At 42.3% G+C, this 19,307-nt stretch overlaps 1 protein-coding gene across 3 annotated transcripts in view; it reads right to left on the bottom strand.

Moving 5' to 3' along the window:
- The window catches only part of LOC126482156 (polycomb protein EED), an 82,377-nt gene extending 64,987 nt beyond the window's left edge, over positions 1-17,390 (bottom strand). Inside the window, exon 1 of one of the 3 annotated variants that reach the window (XM_050106143.1) lies at positions 17,117-17,390. In XM_050106143.1, coding sequence (XP_049962100.1) covers positions 17,117-17,215 — 99 coding nt within the window. In that variant the 5' untranslated portion in view covers positions 17,216-17,390. Of the gene's footprint in view, positions 1-1,642; positions 1,797-16,945; positions 17,044-17,116 lie in introns of those variants that run through there. The other 2 variants (XM_050106151.1, XM_050106136.1) reach the window with 2 other exon arrangements.
- Between the last annotated feature and the right edge of the window lie 1,917 nt (positions 17,391-19,307).

The following is a 19,307-nucleotide window of genomic DNA, read 5'->3' as shown; positions in this document are numbered from 1 at the left end:
CTGAGATCAAGGAGGGCTGTGTGGCATAAAGGAGCCAGCTGCAGCAAGATCAGGAACAGAAAGAGACCGGGCGACCTGGGCGCCGACACACCGCGGCTCTCGCGGTCGTCGCACGGCAGCAGACCTTTGGCCTGGAAGGTGCCGGGAAGGGGCATCCCGGGAGAGGCGCCCTTGACCGGCAGACGCCGAAGGAGTGGGACACTTCTCAGGCTGGGGAAGGGGAGTTGTGCCCAGAGGAGAAGGTGTGGGAGCCGCAGGGGAGGGGGGGGAGGAGAGGGGTCCATTATAATAAGGAACAATCAAACAGTAACATCAAGGACATCAGTCCCTTTTTCCTTTCATAATAAAAGCTGAAGGTTTACAAGAGGAGAAAAAGGTGGACAGTCAACTTGAACTTCTGCATCACCTGAGGCACAAAAGTAGGTAAGCTTTAAGGGGAAAAAAGCCATAAAAACTAATACAATACAGTAGGATGAGGGACAAGCACCAGTTGAAAACAGCGGGAGACCCCTCCCCCTGTTACCTTGTAGCAGGACGTCAGCTTCTTCATCCAACTGACAGCCCCCCTTTCACTGTCTAATGTAGGCAGAATGTTAATGAAATGGTAAAAAGTAAAATAACTAAAATAAAAGTGGGGATGAATGCAAAAGCATAAAAACATTGACAAGGGCTTGTGTCAGAGTGGTGATCTGTTCCTTACCAACTAGACAACTATCTGAATCTAGTGATCATACAGGAAGCGTGGCAAGAAGAAGAGCAGAATAAAATGGTCACAAAATAAAATATTATGAGGTAAGGAAGCCGCACTGGCAAGAAGCTGCTGGAGATACCCGGGGTCCTGTATCAAGAGGTCAGCTCACTTAACCGAATGGCAAACCTCCAGTTGCTGTAGAATTCTGAAGTCACAGAATGGTAAAAGTAAAATGACAAATAAGTATGAAAGCAGAGACAAGCATAGAAGCACAGACAAGCATAGAAGCACAGACAAGCATAGAAGCACAGACAAGCATAGAAGCACAGACAAGCATAGAAGCACAGACAAGCATAGAAGCACAGACAAGCATAGAAGCACAGACAAGCATAGAAGCACAGACAAGCATAGAAGCACAGACAAGCATAGAAGCACAGACAAGCATAGAAGCACAGACAAGCATAAAAAGGCCACAAGACTGGCCCAAGCACTGTTCGCAAGTGGCTAGGCAGCCAGTTCAGTCTTCAGTAGTTTCATTTGTGGTGTAGATTAAGACAGAAGGTAAAGTGGAGACAAAACAACTGTTGAAATGTGATGAAATACTGTGAGGTGGGTGAGGTGCACTACACAGAACCAGCCTGAGCCACCTGCGATGAGCCCTCCACTGGTAGGCCAACTTCTGCTCTCGACTGACAGTTCGCTGGTCACTGCAGATTCTAGCAGAATGGTAAAAAGAGGTGATGGGCCCATGATGACAACTGAGGTTATATTAACCAATCTCTTGAATAAAAAATAAAACCAGATATACTTTTAGGACATTACCACCTACCAGCAGAGGCAATGAGTCTTCAAGCGTTAGTGTTCACCTCAAAGTAGCAAAGTCTGATCACTCTGACAGGGTATAGGCCACTGATAGCAGGGTGTCACAACAATGGGAAGGTTTGCTCTCACCTGAAGATGTAGCACAAGCCGTACAGGTGTGGCCAAAGTAGATGCCAGCAAAAGATAGTACATTCCCTTTGGGAAGGACAAAAGGATGATAATTAGGCTGTGGAACCTTTTCTTGCTCACATTGTCCATATGGCGCCATTCCTCATTCCAAGCCTCCCAAAAGCTGAAAAAAAAACCCGCTGACTGCAAGCTGGATGCCAGTATTCCCATCTTACCAGCTTCCTTTGTTAACTTATAGGTAAGCTTGTTTCCTGAAATACCAAGGAGAAGGTCTACATGAATGTAATCAGGTCCCAGTACTGCGAAAGTCACAAAGAAGATCAGGTCATGTACTGTCCAAACTGATGGCTTCCTGGGATTGTATCTGTTTATGGTCTGTAGATAGGGAATTCTCACGAGCTGAAGTGCAGGAACAACAAAGCACTTTGATAATGGCCTAACATTTTGCTGTAAAAATACTACCCCCATATGTTAGAAGTGTTGTTCATGACTCCCAGAATGTGTGAAGACATAGCCAGTATCATCATCGACCTTCAGAGCTGTCTGTCAGTATACACTGTGGTGACAGAAGCCATGTGATACCTCCCTTTTATCATGTCTGACCTGCTATTGCCAGGTGTTGTGCAACAATGCAACATCGTTTGGACTCAACAATTTGTAAGTCCACCGCAAAAATATTTAACCATGCTGTCTCTACTCCATTTCATGGTTAGTCTGGACTGTCTTCGCTCTGACCACCTTCCTCCACTGAACCCTATTGACAAGTCATATTTGCAACTCACTCCATAATCGCGGAATATTCCCGGTGCAGGATTTTGTGCATGAGCTGACCTTTCCATTATGTCCTGTAAATGTTCTATGGGATTCACATTGGGCGAGCTTGGTGGCCAAACCATGTTTGAATTGTTCAGAATGTTTCCAACCAATCGTGAACAATTGTGGCAAGGTGACATGGTGCATTGTCATCCATAAAAACACCATTGTTGTTTGAGAACATGAAGTCCACGAATGGCTGCAAATGGTCTGCAACTACCCGAACTTACTCATTTTCCCATCATTTGGACCAGAGGACCTAATACATTCCACGAAAACTTAGCTGACACCATCATGGAGCCACGATCACCTTGCACAATGCCTTGACAACTTGGGTACAGGGCTTCATGGGGCCTGCACCACACTTTAACCCTACTATCAGCTCCTACCCACTGAAATCAGTGCTCATATGACCAGACCGCAATTTTCCAGTCTATTGTCCCACCCATATGGTTACGAGCCCAGGAGAGAGGCACTGCAGATGACGTCGCATCTGTTGTCTGCTGCCATACCCCATTAACACCTAATTCCCTATAATGTATGAATGTCTTCACTCTAGCTAAAGGGGGGGGGGGAGGGGGGGAGGGGAAGGAGGTGTTAGTCACCATGCTTGCAAAGTTTATTGTCATTTGAAGTGGATGTGAGTATACGTATCTCGTGGTTCAAAATATAAAAAATGGAGTAAGGTTTAGTTCTGCTGTATCTTTCTTTTCTTCTTTAAAATGAGGAGGGGAACATAGCTCTCCACAGTTGATACATATTGACAGTTGGTTGCAGGGAATATTCTCATGCAATTCCCACCACAATCTCCACAAGTCAGTTATTTTGTGTAAGGAGATATACCCAAAACACATTCATTTAAAACGCCAAATGGAAAGCAGAAAATATGGCTCTACATTACATTGGTTTATCATTGCTATTACCTTTCAGGTAATACATCTCATCCAGAAGCTAAATTAAAAGCACCAGTATCCACCTTATATTTTGGCCCCATCAGATATGGCTACAAAAATGGACACCCATTCACTCCAGGTTTGTACGCAGTTCATTTGTCTGCAATGTGAGGTCGCTGCCATGCGCTAGACCCTGTGTAAGTGGATGCAGAAACTGTTAGAATTTGTTTAAGTATCAGTGGATGAAAAATGGTCAGATACAAGATGCCCCCTCCCCCTTCTAGGAATTCCACACAATAACACACATACAGCTTCGTAGATGGCACATCCACTAAGAGGGGCAGTCATAAAGTTTTAATTATTACCTCAAAAAAGTTAGTTTTTTTACACACTGAAAGGTAGCAGCACTGCAATGTTAATAGGCACGCACACACACACACACACACACACACACACACACACACACACACACACACACAAAGGTACAGTGCTTGGCTATCTTTCAGAATGCACATCCTTTTTCTAACTAAAAACACACACACACACACACACACACACACACACACAATACTGGATGGGAAGTCGCAAGTGACCAGAGTTTAGGCAACGAAGGTTACAGGAGCAAAGGATATGCTGTAATACAGGAGCAAAGGATGTGCTGTAAGGATAGCTCCCGTCTGCACAGGTCAGAAAAGGTGGTGGTGGTGGTGGTGGTGGTGGTGGGAAGGATCCAGATGGCACAGGTTGGGAACCCGTCATTGATATCTCACACGCTGTGCTCTGCTGCATGTTGTGCCACTGGCTGGTCAACCCCGTTTTTGGCAAAAGTTTTGTGGTGGCCACTCATTCTATTTGACAGCTCGTTGGTTGTCATACCAATGTAAAATGCTGTGCAGTGGTTGCAGCAGAGCTGGTATCTAACATGGCTGCTTGCCATTAACAGACCAGGCCTCTGACAGGGTAGGATAAGCCTGTGACAGGACTGGAGTAGGTGGTGCTATGTGGGTGGATTGGGCAGGTGTATCTGGGTCTTCCATAGGGGTACGATCCCTGTGGCAGGGGGATCCCTGTGGGAGTGTCATAGGGATGGACTAGACATTGCAGAAGCTGGGTGAGTAGCACAACGTCACTTTGGGAGGGGTTGGAATTACCTTGGGTAGGATGTCCCTCATTTTAGGGCATGATGATACATAACCAAAGCCTGATGCAGGGCATGGTTCAGTCACATCAGTCCAGGGCCTATTGGGTGACAATGGTGGGGGAAGGGGGAGGGGAGGTGCTTCTCTGTGGTTGGTTCTTTGGAAGGCCTTCAGCTTACTGGGTGAGAGAGTTCTCATCACTGCAGATGTGCTAGGCTGTATAGGAGGGATCTTTTGGTGTGGAAGGGGTGGCAATGCCAAAGTGCAGGTAATATTGATGATTGGTGGGTTTGGCGTGGACTGAGGTGTGGAGGGAGCTATCTGAGGGGAGGAGACCGACATCTAGGAACGTGGGATGATGGGTGGGGGAAGACCAGCTGAAGTGGATGGGAGAGACGGTGTTGAGGAAGAATGAGTATAAGGCATCCTGGCCTTGGGTCCAGACTATAAAGATTTCAGCAATACACTTGAACCAGACCAGGGGTTTGGGGAAGCTAGGAATGTTTCCTCTAGATGGCCCAGAAGAGGTTGACACAGAAGGGCACCATCCAAGTGCCCACAACTGTACCACAAATTTGTTTGCATACCTTCCCTTCAAAGGTGACATAGTTATGGGTTAGGAAGTAGTTGGTTAGGTGTACGAGGAACGAAGTGGTGGGTTTGGAATCTGCAGGGCATTGGGAGAGGTAATGTTTAACTGCGGCAAAGTCATGGGAATGAGCGATGTTGGTGTATAGTAAGGTTGCATCAACAGTGACGAGTAGGGATCCGGCAGGTAAGGGTGTGGTGATAGTGGAGAGTTGTCACTAACTAGCCACACTGGGATGCCCATAATTGCTAGGTTTCTAGATTTTGGGGAGCATGTAGAAGGTAGGTGTGCGGGCTGTTGTTGGGGCGAGTAGAGAGATGGATTCAGGGGAGAGGTTCTGAAAAGGGCCTAAGGATTTCAGCAGGGATTGGGTATTATGTTGGACTTCTGGGATGGGGTCACTCTGGCATAACTTGTAGGTGGAGCTGTAGGACAAGTGACAGAGGACTTCTGCCAGGTAGTCTCTCCAGTTCATCACAACGGTGGTGGAACCTTTGTCTGCCAGGAGGATGATACAGTCAGGATCCATTTTTAAGTTGTGTACAGCAGTCCTTTCTTCTGTTGAAAGGTTGTTCTCATTAGGGAGGGAACTGAGGAAGGATGGTGGGGCCAGGTTGGAAGTTAAGAATCCTGGAAGGTGACCTTGGAATGGTCAGGAGGGACTGTGGGAGTGTCACTGTTGGATGGTGGTCTGAACAGGGACAGGAAGAGTTCAATGTTGTGACTGGATTGGCTTTGGTTAGAGGGGTTAGTGGCACAGACGTGCTTCCACTATAGGGAATACGAGAAGGAGTAGGTCTTTCACAAGTTTCAACATGGTTAAACCTGGGTGTAGGACTGAATGTGCAGCCTTTGGATAGAATGGAAACTTCTCTGGGGCTGACGAGTTTGGTGGAGAGGTTAACAACAGTGTTCTGGGATTGTTTCGGCTCTAGATTTTGTGGAGTGTTGGCAGGGGGTTTTGGATGATGCTCTAGATTACAAAGGTCAGCTAGGCAGGGTCCTGGTGCTATGAAGGATTAACAAGAAGGAACGCTGCAGGTAGGATGGAGGTAGGACAATGGTGCCCCAAGGTGGGAGTAGGATGTCAGCAGGCTGGATAACTTGTGGAGGTGGTATTTGGAATTTTCTTCTAGCTGCCATGATTTCAGTTTGGGTGATGAGGTGTATGTAGTTGTGATTGCATAGTAACAGTATTTTGCAGAGTGAGTGGAGGCAGTTGAGGAATTCATGTGACATGGAGATGTTTTTTTGTAGAACCAGGTTTGTGTGGCAAATGGAGTGGCAGAATCTGATAAAATAAAGGTCACTGTGGAAGGAAGGGGTGTAATCCAGGGAGACAGGCGTTTGTGTGTGTGCTTTTGTGCTTGCACGCATGTGCAAGTTTTTCCTACAGAAAGAAAAAGCAAGTGCTTTTCGAAAGCTACTCAAGTTCCTCCTTTTTGTTTGAGTGCCTATTGATGACACAGCACTTCTGTCTTTTGGTGTCATTACCTTTATTTCTAAACAACTTTTAATTTTCAACCAGAACTTTCCATACATTATACTGCCTAGTGGCTTCCTTCCATCCAAACCTCACGTCACCTGTCCTTCATTACTGTTTGCTTTATTCACCTCCGCTCTATTGTTTGTCGGTTTCTTTCTGTTACTTCTTTTCCCTCTCGCATTTATGACACAAACCATAACGGTCGTGACAAACGTGGTCGCACCTGACTTTTGTTACACCCTGTAGTATTGGCCACATCTGTTATGGCAGCTGCCCCCAAAGGGGCTCAGCATTCATTTGCTGAGTACAGGCTTGGTGTCCCCAGAATTCCTGAGCTGGGGACTTCTAAGAGCTGTCAGTCCCCTGTCACCGTAAGCTCTGGGCATGCTTCAGCGAACACTGTGCGGTGCAGTGGTGGAATGTTGTATGTCTCAGGGAAAGGGGATCTTGGCTTGACTGGCTGGATCGCGTGAATGGAATAAACCTCTATTTTAAAAAAAAAAATAAATAAAAACCTTCAATCTCAAAGTGTGCTGCACACTGATAGGATGCATGGCTGCTCATACGGGGCAGTCATTAGTGGGCAACCTCTGCGGAACATGCTGCACCTCAGCTGTATAAGGCTTACTCAGGCTCTGTCTGAGTGGACCCTTATTTCCCTAGCCGCTCATAGGATCGAAATGGAACCTTTGAAATCATCATATTCTCTCCTCCCATTCATCCAAGAGAATGAGAGAGGCTAGTAGTCCTGATAATAAGAATACTTTGGACTTCAGTGACAGGGCTCATCGAGTCATGAATAATAATGTGTTTTTTGTGATAAAGAGGAGGGAGAGGACATTTGAAAATGTGTTACCCATCTGTATTCATAAGGGTTTTTAGATTCTGCCACTCCATTTGCCACACAAACCTGGTTCTACAAAAAAACATCTCCATGTCACATGCATCCCTCAACTGCCTCCACTCGCTCTGCAAAATACTGTTACTATGCAATCACAACTACATACACCTCATCACCCAAACTGGAATCATGACACTCAAACAGCTAGAAGAAAATTCCAAATACCACCTCCACAAGTTATCCAGTCTGCTGACTTCCTACTCCCACTTTGGGGCACCACTATACTACCCCCATCCTACCCAAAGGGCTCTTCCTCGTCAACCCCTCATAGCACCCAGACCCTGCTAGCTGGCCTTTGCATCCTACCACATCCTCCAAAACCCCCTACAAACAATATGAAATCCGGAGTCCATCAAAATTCTCAGCCCCACAGAAGTTTCAGTCCTATCCAAAGGCCACATTGAGCCCTACTCCCATGTTAAACGATGTTGAACTTGTGACAGACCTAATCTCCTTCTCTCGTTCCCCAAAGTGGAAACACTTTTTTGCCACCAATCCCTCCAACCAAAGCCACTCCAATCCCAACATCGAACCCTGCTTGTCCCAATTCATACTGCCATCCAACAGTGATCCAGCCACAATCCCTCCTAACCATCCCCAGGTCACCATTCAGGAATTCCTAACTTCAAACCTGGCCTCACAATCCTTTGCCAGGTCCATCCCTAATGACAATAATCTTTCCACGGAAGAGAGGACTGTCATACACAACCTAAAATAGGATCTTGACCGGATCACACTCCTGGCTGACAAAGGTTCCACCACTGTTGTGATGAACAGGGAAAAAAATTGAAATGAGGAGGGACTACCTGGCAGGAGGCCTCCGCTAGTTGTCCACCAACTCCACCTGCAAGTTCTGTCAAGAGTGACCCCATCCCAGATGTATAACATAACCTCCAATTCCTGCTGAAATCATTAGCCCCTTCTCAGAACTTCTCCCTTGAATCCATCTCTCTACTCACCCCAACAACAAAGCACACCCACTTTCTATAAGCTCCCCTAAATCCACAAACCTAACAGTCCTGGATGTCCCATTGTGGCTGGTTACAGTGCTCCCACTGAAAGAATCTCTGCCCTGCTTGATCAAATTTCCCAACTAATTTTCCAAAACCAGGCCTCGCACATTAAAGATACCAACCACTTCCTGCGCCAGCTCTCAACCAGCGCCACACTCTTACCTCCCAGATCTCTACTCGTCATTGTTGATGCAACCTCACTATACACCAACATCGCTCATGCCCATGGCTTTGCCGCAATTAAACATTACCTTTCCCAATGCCCTGCAGATTCCAAACCCACCACTTCATTCCTCATACAGCTAACCAACTACTTCCTAACCCATAACTACATCACCTTTGAACGGAAGGTATGCAAACAAATTTGTGGCACAGCTGTGGGCACCTGCATGGTGCCCTCCTATGCCAACATCTTCCGGGCCCTCTAGAGGAAACATTCCTAGCTTCACTGCTTACATCTTTATAATCTGGACCCAAGGCCACGATAACTTATCCTCATTCTTCCGCAACCTCAACACTGTCTCTCCCATCCGTTTCACCTGGTGCTCCTCCACCCATCATCCCACATTCCTAAATGTCTATCTCTTTCTCTCGGACAGCTCCATCCACACCTTGGTTCACATCGAAGCCACCAATCACCAACAGTACTTTCATTTTGACAGCTGCCACTCTTTCCTCACCAAAAAAATCCCCGCCATACAGCCTGGCCATCCTTGGTAGACACATCTGCAGTGATGAGAACTCCCTCACCCAGTATGATGAAGGCCTCACAAAGGTCTTCACAGACAGGCAATACCCTTCAGACCTAACTCACAAACAGATTCCCGCCTCATATACTCATAATTACCTGATTCTCACATCCACTCCAAAAACCAACACAAACAAGCAGCTTCCTTGTCACCCAATACTACCCTGGACTGGAATGACTGAACCACATCCTTTGTTAAGCTTTGATTATCTATCATCATGCTCAGAAATGAGGGACGTCCTACCCAAAATACTTCCAACCCCATCCAAAATGGTATTCTGCTGCCCATCCAACCTGCATAACATCCTAGACCATCCCTATGCAATTCGATCATACCCCTATGGAAAACTCAGATGCAAGATCTGTCCAATCCACTCACTCAGCACCACTTACTCTATTCCTGTAACAGGCTTATCATACACCACCACAGGCTGTCCCACCCGTGAAAGCAGCCATGTTGTATACCGGCTCTGCTGCAACCCCAGCACAGCAATTTACATTGGTATGACAACCAACCAGCTATCAACTAGAATGAGTGGCCACCCCCAAACTGTTGCCAAAAGCAAGGTGGACCATCCAGTGGCATAATATGCACAATTTCAATGGCCGATTCACGACCAATGTCATCTGGATCCTCCGCACCACCACCAGCTTTCCGGGAGCTGTGTAGACAGGAGCTAGCCTTACACCACACCCTTCACTCCTGTAACCTTCCTGGCCTAAACCTAAGGCAACTAGCTGCCCCCCCCTCCCCCCCGCCCTCCCCTTCCAGTGTGGCCAATAAAGTCTGAATGAAGAAAAATGAAGGGGGAAGACCATCTCTCAGTGGAAAACCAAGACTCCCAGGAGAAGTAGAGAAACTGGTGCTGGAAAAATTGAGAAACAGCCATGCGTCAGTTTTCAACACACTGTGGAACATTTTAAACATGATAAATGTTGCCCCTGTGCCTGGTTCCATGACTGCTTGCACCAATTTAAAGAGCCTGCCAGACTGAGGCAGCAGCAGAAATATTTCAGCCATTTCTGGACAATCCTGAGGACTTCATTAACCACCTGTTCAACATGGACAAATCCTGGGTGTATCACTATTCCTTTGAGACAAGGGAGCAAAGCAAGCAGTGAAAGTATGTCAAAGTGCTGGAAAAGGTGAAGACCCAACCACTATTGAGTAAAGCGATGTCTAGCTTTCTTTTTCTCTCTCTCACAGAAGGCTGTCAAGGTGAAGAGTCGTGCAACCCCGCCCAAAGGTGTGGTTTTTGTTCCACGAAATCGCCCCAGCTCAAATTTTGCTTCACCTCTTGTATTCTCCTGAAATAGCTCCCATAGACTCCTTCTGCTTTCCTCACATAAAGAAACCGTTGCATGGCAAGCATTTTCAAAATGACAGTGAGATGATTTCTGAGATGGAAGATTTTGCGAACAGCTGAAATGCAGCCTTCTACAACCAATGTCTACACCAAATCATCCATTACTGGCAAAAATATAGGACACTGAAAGATGAACATGTGGACAGCTAACACTATCACACAGTTTTGTGGTTGCTGCTTGAGTTTTTTGAGGTTATAATTTTATGACTACCCCTTGTAAAAATCATCTGTTTATATAAGAGTTCTCTCTCTCCACACACACACACACACACACACACACACACACACACACACACACACACACAAAATAGTCTTGCCAGTGCTACTAAACTGTAGTTCCCTCACATCCATGCCAAACATGATTGTCTCAGCTGCAAAAATGGGTCATCATAATAACAAGTGTGTTCTTCGTCTTCCTCCTTTTCTGACCGAGTGATATCGGAATTCATTAGAGTAATTCACTGGTTCTTTCAGGCAGATACCCGGAAGGCCCCAGGAAGAAACTGAACCCTCAAGACCAGTGCTGCATTGATTGGCAACTCTATATCTGTTTCACAATTGTTATTTTCAGTCGTGCTTTCACCTTTTATTTAATGTTCTGGTACACAAAACTGTCTTCCTTGACATCCTGCTGAAGCAGTATGTTAAGTTCCAGATGGCAACATTTGTATGCTTTTCAGACAGCATGGGACACAGTTTGTGGACATTCGTACAGTTGCATTTGTATTCAATGGTGTTATACTTCTCAATAGGTTTTTTAAGAGCATGATAAATTTTGTCACACGGGTGGAGGCTGCAGTGCATTTGTAACACAACAGGGATACTTTTGATGTTTTCTCGAGTTCTTGTACTTTTCACATTACTCTAGCGCAAGTGAATCATACCTGCTAGGTTGGCAACATTGTTTCGTCACAATAAAGCATCTTCTCACAATTATCTCAATCTTATATGACAGTGTTATGCAACTGAATCACTGGTATTTAAGATAAACTTTATTGTGCATACAGATACTAAAAGATTAATAAAGACATCATCAAAGAGGTCACCCCAGAACAGTGCACAAAGTTGCTTTTCTCACCAACACCCCATCTTTTCCTTTAACTACACCTTAATTACCACTCAGGTACTGAATAGCATTCAGACAAAAGCTGTAAGTCAAAGACAACTGCCACACATCCTGCTTTCCCTTCCTCTTCTTGCCTGTTTCCATGTTATCTTGACAAAAAACAAATGTCTTGGGCGGAATAAGGAGTAATGTGTGCGTTCCTTGCTGAGCTATTTTAATGTCGGAAATGTAGCTGGTAGTGTCTGACCCATGTCTGAAGTGCTAGAAAGTAAATGGCCTGCCCAGACAAAGAACAACCCTGCCCAGACAAAGAACAACAATCTACACTCATTGGTTTGGAACACTGGTGGGAGGGAACAGTAGTGCAGAATGGAAAGGGAAAGAGATACTGAAAAGGGAGAAGGAGGTGGAAGTGAGCAACAGGAGGTGAAGGGAAGTTAAAGAAAGACCAAAAGGGCAGAGCAACTGTGGGATGTTAAAAAAACTAGGAAACAGCAACAAGTGGTGAAAATCTGGGAGGGAGAATACGAGTAAGTTGAAAGGAAAAAGACAGATGGATGCAGAAAATGCAAACTTGTGACAAGACCAAGGACTGAAGCCGTGACAGGCAAGGGTAAGGTAGGTGTGAATGTACAACATAGCTGGGTCAATCCAAATGAAATGGTCCAATAACAATTAAGCTGGTTGCTAGACCATTTTTAAGTATTTTATTTTTTTATATATGATTATTACCATATAACTGAGAAGTTCAAAATAGTTTTTTTTTAAAAAAAATTACCTTTCACCTTTACTGAATGGCAGCCATTTTCGTTTGTAAGTGTGCGACGATGTTTCAGTTTAGAGATGTTAGCAAAAATATAATATCTCTGCCCTGGGTTAAGTTACAACATTGCAATTTACATGACTGTTTTTAAAAAACTGTCCCCTACAACATTGTCTATTACACAAAATACCCTAAATTCAAAAACAACCAGTCAAAATGACCTCCAAAGTTTGGTATCCAAATTTTCAAAACTCCACTTTTTAGGCCCAAAAATAACAAACAAGGAGTGATTTATGACAACCAATACAAAAGAGTTACATGTTTGCACCTGTTTCTGTCCTTCAAAGTAGTCACCAGCATTGTGTAGAACCCATTGCCAGGCATAGTATACCGTTAGCAGAGCCTGTTCTGTTGATGGTGCGAATGGAGCAATCTAAAGTTATGGTAATTCTCGCGTACGACTGTGATTGTGTTATACTAATGCATTATGTTCCTTCACGGCAGACTGCCAATGCAAAGTATTACTGTTCTTTTTTTGGAGCATCACCTGCGACCAGCTTTGCAAAAGAAGCGGCGACACTTTCTGCACAACCCACCCATCATTTTGCACGACAATGCGCACGCGCATACAGTGCAAGCTGTGGCTGCTCTGTTGAGTCGATGCGACTGGGAAGTACTGTACCATCCACCATATTCCCCAGACTTCAGTCCTTGTGACTTTGATTTGATTCTGAAGATGAAGGAACCAATTTGTGGCATTCACTTCAAAACTGTTCCAGAGATTCGACAGGCAGTAGACCGCTCCATTCGCACCATCAACAGAACAGGCTCTGCTAACGGTATACTACACCTTCCACATTACTGGCAACAGGTTCTACACAGTGCTGGTGACTACTTTGAAGGACTGGAGCAAACATGTAACTTTTTTATATCGGTTGTGAATAAACAGTTGCCACTGTAAGTTCCAACCCTCTTATACACTCAAGGACTAAGTTTTCTGTAAAAATGAATGTATCTTTTGATTTGATAAAGTACAATCCCTATGTGTTTACATTAAATTTTAGACACACTCAAAAATCCAGTACTTCCGCTAATCTGGCACCCGCATGTGCGAGAAATGGTCGGTTTAGCAAGAGTCTAGTGCATTAATTTTTGAAATGCAATCTCCTCCAGACAATTTATAGCACTGACTTGATATTTCACAGCCTGAAAGATGTTGCTAGGGTAAAAGTTATTAATTTTCACAGTTACTGTTTGATACTGCTAACAGTCACAACCAAACTATCAGCTGCCACATAACTGTTTATCCCCCTCCCCATCAGTAAAGCAACATACAAAACACAAAGCGTTCTTCATAAAACAAGAATCCAAGTGAAACATAGCCTTTTCATGAGCAAGCAGTGCTCTTATTAACATAGGCATCTCCAACAATTCATATGCAGTTAGTTACGTGTTCCATTTATCAATAGCACGGAAAATCGTTATGATGTGGAACGTGTTTGTAATAAGCCTAATGATATCAGATGACCGAAATGGGCAAGTAATGTGCTGTTTTTAGTGTTTAATGTTCACAAGTGCCAAATTTATTTTTTTAAGTAGAGTGCACATTAACTGGAATTAATTGTTCTAAAAGAGAGAGAAAATAATGAACTACTTGTTAACACTTGCAATGGTTGTTTTCCACCAGTAAGCTAGTTAACAATGTTTTCAGAACAGGTCACACAGACTTCATAATCACATTTAAGAAACATCCCCACTTACATTTATGAAAAATAAAAAGATTTGCAGCAAATGTTACCTCACTATAGAGCACCTCTAGGTAGCTGCAAGATGTAATTTGAAAGTTATGACAAAGAACAGTAGTGACAATACGTTTTTTTCTGCAGAGTATTAATCATATAGCAAATGAGTCACCACTATTAACATTTTTTTTGGAGCCTAATTTTTTTTATCTTTAGTGACTTACGAGTGATAAGCAGCAACGTTAGTTGGAACACCTATAAAGTGGACATTCATATATATTTCAACTGTCAAACTATCGAGACACCAGTGTGGATAACAAGAGTCCTGGGCGAGGGGTATTCTTGTTATTGACATTTTCAAAGATATTTAAAACATGGACATATCAGACCACAGTACGAAAATTTGAGTTTTCAGTGGTGTCATAAATTTAACTATGGGTTGAACAATACTTTCATGCTGTCATGACACATTCACTGGCTTCATCAAGTCAGAACAAAATTATCAATTTCCAACTTATATTAGATTTTGGGCTTTGCTATAGACTGTAGCCAAAAGTTGTTTCTTCCTTTTTTTCGTCCTAAGAGGATTGTGAACTCACTAAACTCAATTTCCAGCACGTAACATGCTTCAAACATCAGGTAATCCATCACTTAGCTAGCAAATTGTGCTAAAATATAACTGACTATATTTTATCCAATAATAAAGAAACTGTTTAGGATGAGGCAGTCATACACAAGTTAGACTTTCAAAAGACAATAGGGATATTAAGATGCAGATCGAAAGTACATCAAGACTCATCAGGCAAGATATTAGAAATGTAGTGCATCAGAATTTACTTAAGAATACAAAGGTTCACTAGATATATTCAAGTAATGAATACAGTATCTACAACATTAAGGATATACAGACATACAAGAAACTGGCAATTATTGAATAAACATACTTAAAGCAACAAATGATGTTACATGTACAACTAAAGCAAAAAGATAATCTCAAACAGACTATGGCAACTACTGATAATAAAGAGACGAGAACTTAAGAAACTGATACAAGGAACCTCGAAGATTAATCCGAATAACCCAAAATACTTTGGAAATGTCTTCAAGAGGATGCAAGATGATACACTGAAAATTTCATAAGATTAACTACTAAAAACGATAAAAGTATGAAGAAAAGTAAACAGAAACTTAGGTAGGGCCTAGATCGTACGTTTCATTGGTCAATATGGCACTAACAGAAAGGAAACAATATAAGTACTTAACTATCTCTCTAAATGTTGGCATAATTTAAGAGGGAATCAGATCAGAGAGAGCTGAAAATGAAAATAATTGTACATAAAGCCATTTGACGCACTACTGGGGAAAAAAAAAAGTATGTCAGAACTTTTAATTTATTTTACAAACTACAGATCCATCTGAATCCTTTCCACTATTTACAAGATATTCACTAAAATTGTCAACAGCACAGAAAAAAAACATAGTAACTTAATCAGACAGATGAACCAGCAAGCTTCAAGAGTCGCTTTAGAACAAATTGGCCACAATAACAAGTCGATAATAAATACGAAAATTATTGATTTGAGATTCATAATTTTTGGAAAGTTCTTTAACAAATAACCCTTGAAAAATAGGGCACTGATTCAACATGTGTTGGGAAAATACATAATCTGATGTTATAGCCCCCATTAGACTTTACCAGGATAATGTGGAATTAAGAATTGAGAGAGGTGTCGCCAAAGTGTTCTCAGCAATACAAAAGGAAATTTACATACCCTTAAATTGGGAAATTTAAGGAGCAGTATGCTTTAACAGAATATTTACAAACCATATTAATTTTTGTAAAGTCACTACCGTTCGTCTCAACTGAAGATAAACAACAGTTAATTGAAATACTTAACACGGACATTTTACAACTAGCCCTGAAAATAAATTACAATCAGACTATAAAAAATAACGTGCAGTCGACACACTGAGTAAAAGATTTTACAAGTTCATAATGAAATCATGGAACTTGTTGACGAGGAATTTGGTGCATTTGAAGACGACTAAGAGGACTGGATGGGCAGTAAAGAAAATAACCGTAAGATTAAAAAAGGGCTTGGAATTTGTATGTAGTGGCGAAAAAAAATTGGTGAACTGAGTGTTGTTCTGCAAGGTATGATGATACGAATATTGGCAAGAATATGAGGTGTGTTGTTTAACAAGGTATGATGATATGTATATCGCCAATTACTTGACATGACAGGAAAACTGTGGATTCGGAAACAGACTAGCAAAAGACATCATTGTGACAGTAATTACACTGAAATGGAGGTGGCCCAAACGTTTAGTCTGGGCCTGTATAAGACGTCGAACTGTTAACGAATTAATCACAAAATTTCTTCTTGGTAAACTAACTGTTTTGTACATCTATTCACTAACAGAAAGTAATTCATGCATCCAAGCAAAAGGTATAGTCTTACAATGATAATTTAGCCTGCGAAATTAGGTATTAGACTTCAATCGAGAATCCAAGCAATAAAAATGAAAGCAGTATGCCAACAATACAAGGCTTCTTTGCACATGCATGTAATATCTGCAAAGTTAAACACATGATTTCATAACAAAACAACACCTATGGGGCCAGAAACAAACGCATGCGTCACTTATGCATGCAATTTACCCAAATCAGGCGATATAATACACACAAACGGCGGTACCGACAGTATGACAGAATCATACACATGCCACTGGTTGTGAATCACACCAATACGACAAAAACACTACCACTGACTCACTCGCACCGTGTAAAGTTATCCACCTGATGCTCAAAATTAGGTCTTTTAATCCTAAAGCTGTCATGAATGTCATCAAATCCCTGGTTAATGCACGTAGGTAATATTTCTTTTTAATTAATCTCGTAATTCGCCATGATCCACGAATTCAAAGCCACAGCACACAGCGTCAGTTCTTACCGCGTCATCCCCTGAGTCTTCTGTATTTGTGGATTGCTCTGAATGAAAATGAGAGTTTTTCATTACTTTTGATTTAGCTGAACTCGTTACCGGTGACATATTGACTGATCATTGCCCACTATACTTAGCATCTATTCCTAAACTTCATACTACATTTCAATCTCATCAGAAACTTTTCTTCAAAACAAACACCACATTACAGACACACAAACCAATACAAAACGTATTAATTTCAAATGTATCCCAAACGTGCCCACGCCACACTGCCAGGTCTACCAACATTACACCGGCCCGGTAACATGAGTCCACCAGAAGCAAGTAACTTCCGCAAGTGCTGTCTGCAAGACTTTTCGACGTGTTTACAGTAGATCAAAAACTTGCATAAATGGGAAGGAACTTGCTTCAAGATATTGTGGCAGTGTTTACACTAGAGTCACGTTACGAGATAGGCAAGTGGGAGCTCAAAATCTCGTCTGCAAAAGCCTCAGCAGCTGCCACTGTTCTTATTGAAGAAAAAACGCGACGAACAAAATCTTAAGAAAAGAAAGAATTGTTTGCGTTAAGAAGCGGGTACAAAGGCGTACATTTTTTTCCGAGATAAATCATCGAACGAACTAAAACCAGAGGACTCTGCTGAGTTTAAAAACTGCCTGAGAATGTCTTATGCAAGTTTTGAACAACTTTTGTCTATAATAGAATTAAATAATAGAAAACAATATACGAAAATGCATCACACTCTTCCACCAAGAGACCGTTTTTTAATTGCCCTTCGATTTTTAGCAAGCAGGTAAGAGGATAAAACACTTAAATATAAAAACGAAGTATTTATTTAGAATTACTACATACGCTGATTTATTTTATATATTTTCAGCAGAGTCCTACCACTCCTTCACGTATCTTTCGTGTGCCTGTCTGTAGGATTTCTCGAGTCGTACTGGACTGCTGTGAGGCTCTATAAAGACGTTTGAAAAGAGAATATTTAAAAGTTAGTATTTTGACACTCAAATAATTCATTTAAGCAGAACATTTTGAATGACTGACTTCGACGGCATAAGATAAAATAACATCATGTGATGTAGTGCACACTGTAGCAATAAAATTTCTGTCGTCAGATATTCAAATGTTGCAACTACTAACCTCTGCCAAAATTTCCAAAATAACTTTCTGGATTCTATAATTTAATTTTTTTTTATTTGCTCTTGTTTCAGTGCTCGACTCTCTGAAGCAACGTAATCTCCAAATACTTGTAATTCATCATTTGGTTTCTGCAGCTTTTTCAAGATATTTTTTCAAAATAGCGTCAGAAACAGACTGCGCCAGTCTCTTCCTGTTGCACGTTGTCCTTTTGGCTTCCGTTTCTACGTATCTTTCCTCTGAAATAATAGGCCTGTTTGTGTGAAATTAATTTTCTTTTTTACCAGTATTCGCTATCTGAAATCCGAGGACTATTCGGAAAGTAAGTTCTGATCGATCGCGAAAGTGAAAATCCATTTATTTGTTTATTTATTCCATGTGACCTAATGGTACACAGTGTGTTGCAGATGTCGGGAAATATCATTTAACATTGTTAACATATATTAACGTGAGCCTATAGTATCCTAATGTATTATATTGCTCAATGTTTTCAATTTAACACAAACAGCAAGATTACTGTTCTAAGTATTCATTTACAGAGTAAAAACAGTGACACAACAAATATGACTTCACGGCTTTGCTAAATTTTATGTTGTCTTCGATAGACTTAATACTAGTGGGAAGATTGTTGAACAGTTGGAGGCCCATGTGGAAAACTCCCTTTTTACACAGTTGAGTGTTTGTACGTATAACATGCAGGTTTGCGTTTTTCCTGGTGTTGTGTTCATGTATTTCATTATTTTTTTACGACTCTGGGGTCAGTTGGCACTATGTGTTTTCTGAAGAATTTTAGAGTCTCAAGAATGTAGAGACAAGGCAGTGTAAGGATTTCCAACTTTCTGAAGATGGGTTTGCAGGAGTCTCTGGGTTTGCTCCCAGTAATAATCCTCATTGCTCTCTTCTGGATTCTGAATGTGCTCAGAGCGGTTGGAGAATTTCCCCAGAATATTACACAATATTTTAGGTGGGCTTGTATATAAGCGTAGTATGCACTGGTTAATGTTTTCAGGCTAGCACATGTTTTCAGTACACTCAATGCATAACAGCCAGTACAAAT

This window comes from Schistocerca serialis, chromosome 1 (genome assembly GCF_023864345.2).
Source record: "Schistocerca serialis cubense isolate TAMUIC-IGC-003099 chromosome 1, iqSchSeri2.2, whole genome shotgun sequence".
NCBI lineage: Eukaryota > Metazoa > Arthropoda > Insecta > Orthoptera > Acrididae > Schistocerca > Schistocerca serialis.
The sequence above is the reverse complement of the archived record's forward strand: the minus strand, read 5'-3'. Positions and strand labels throughout refer to the sequence as shown.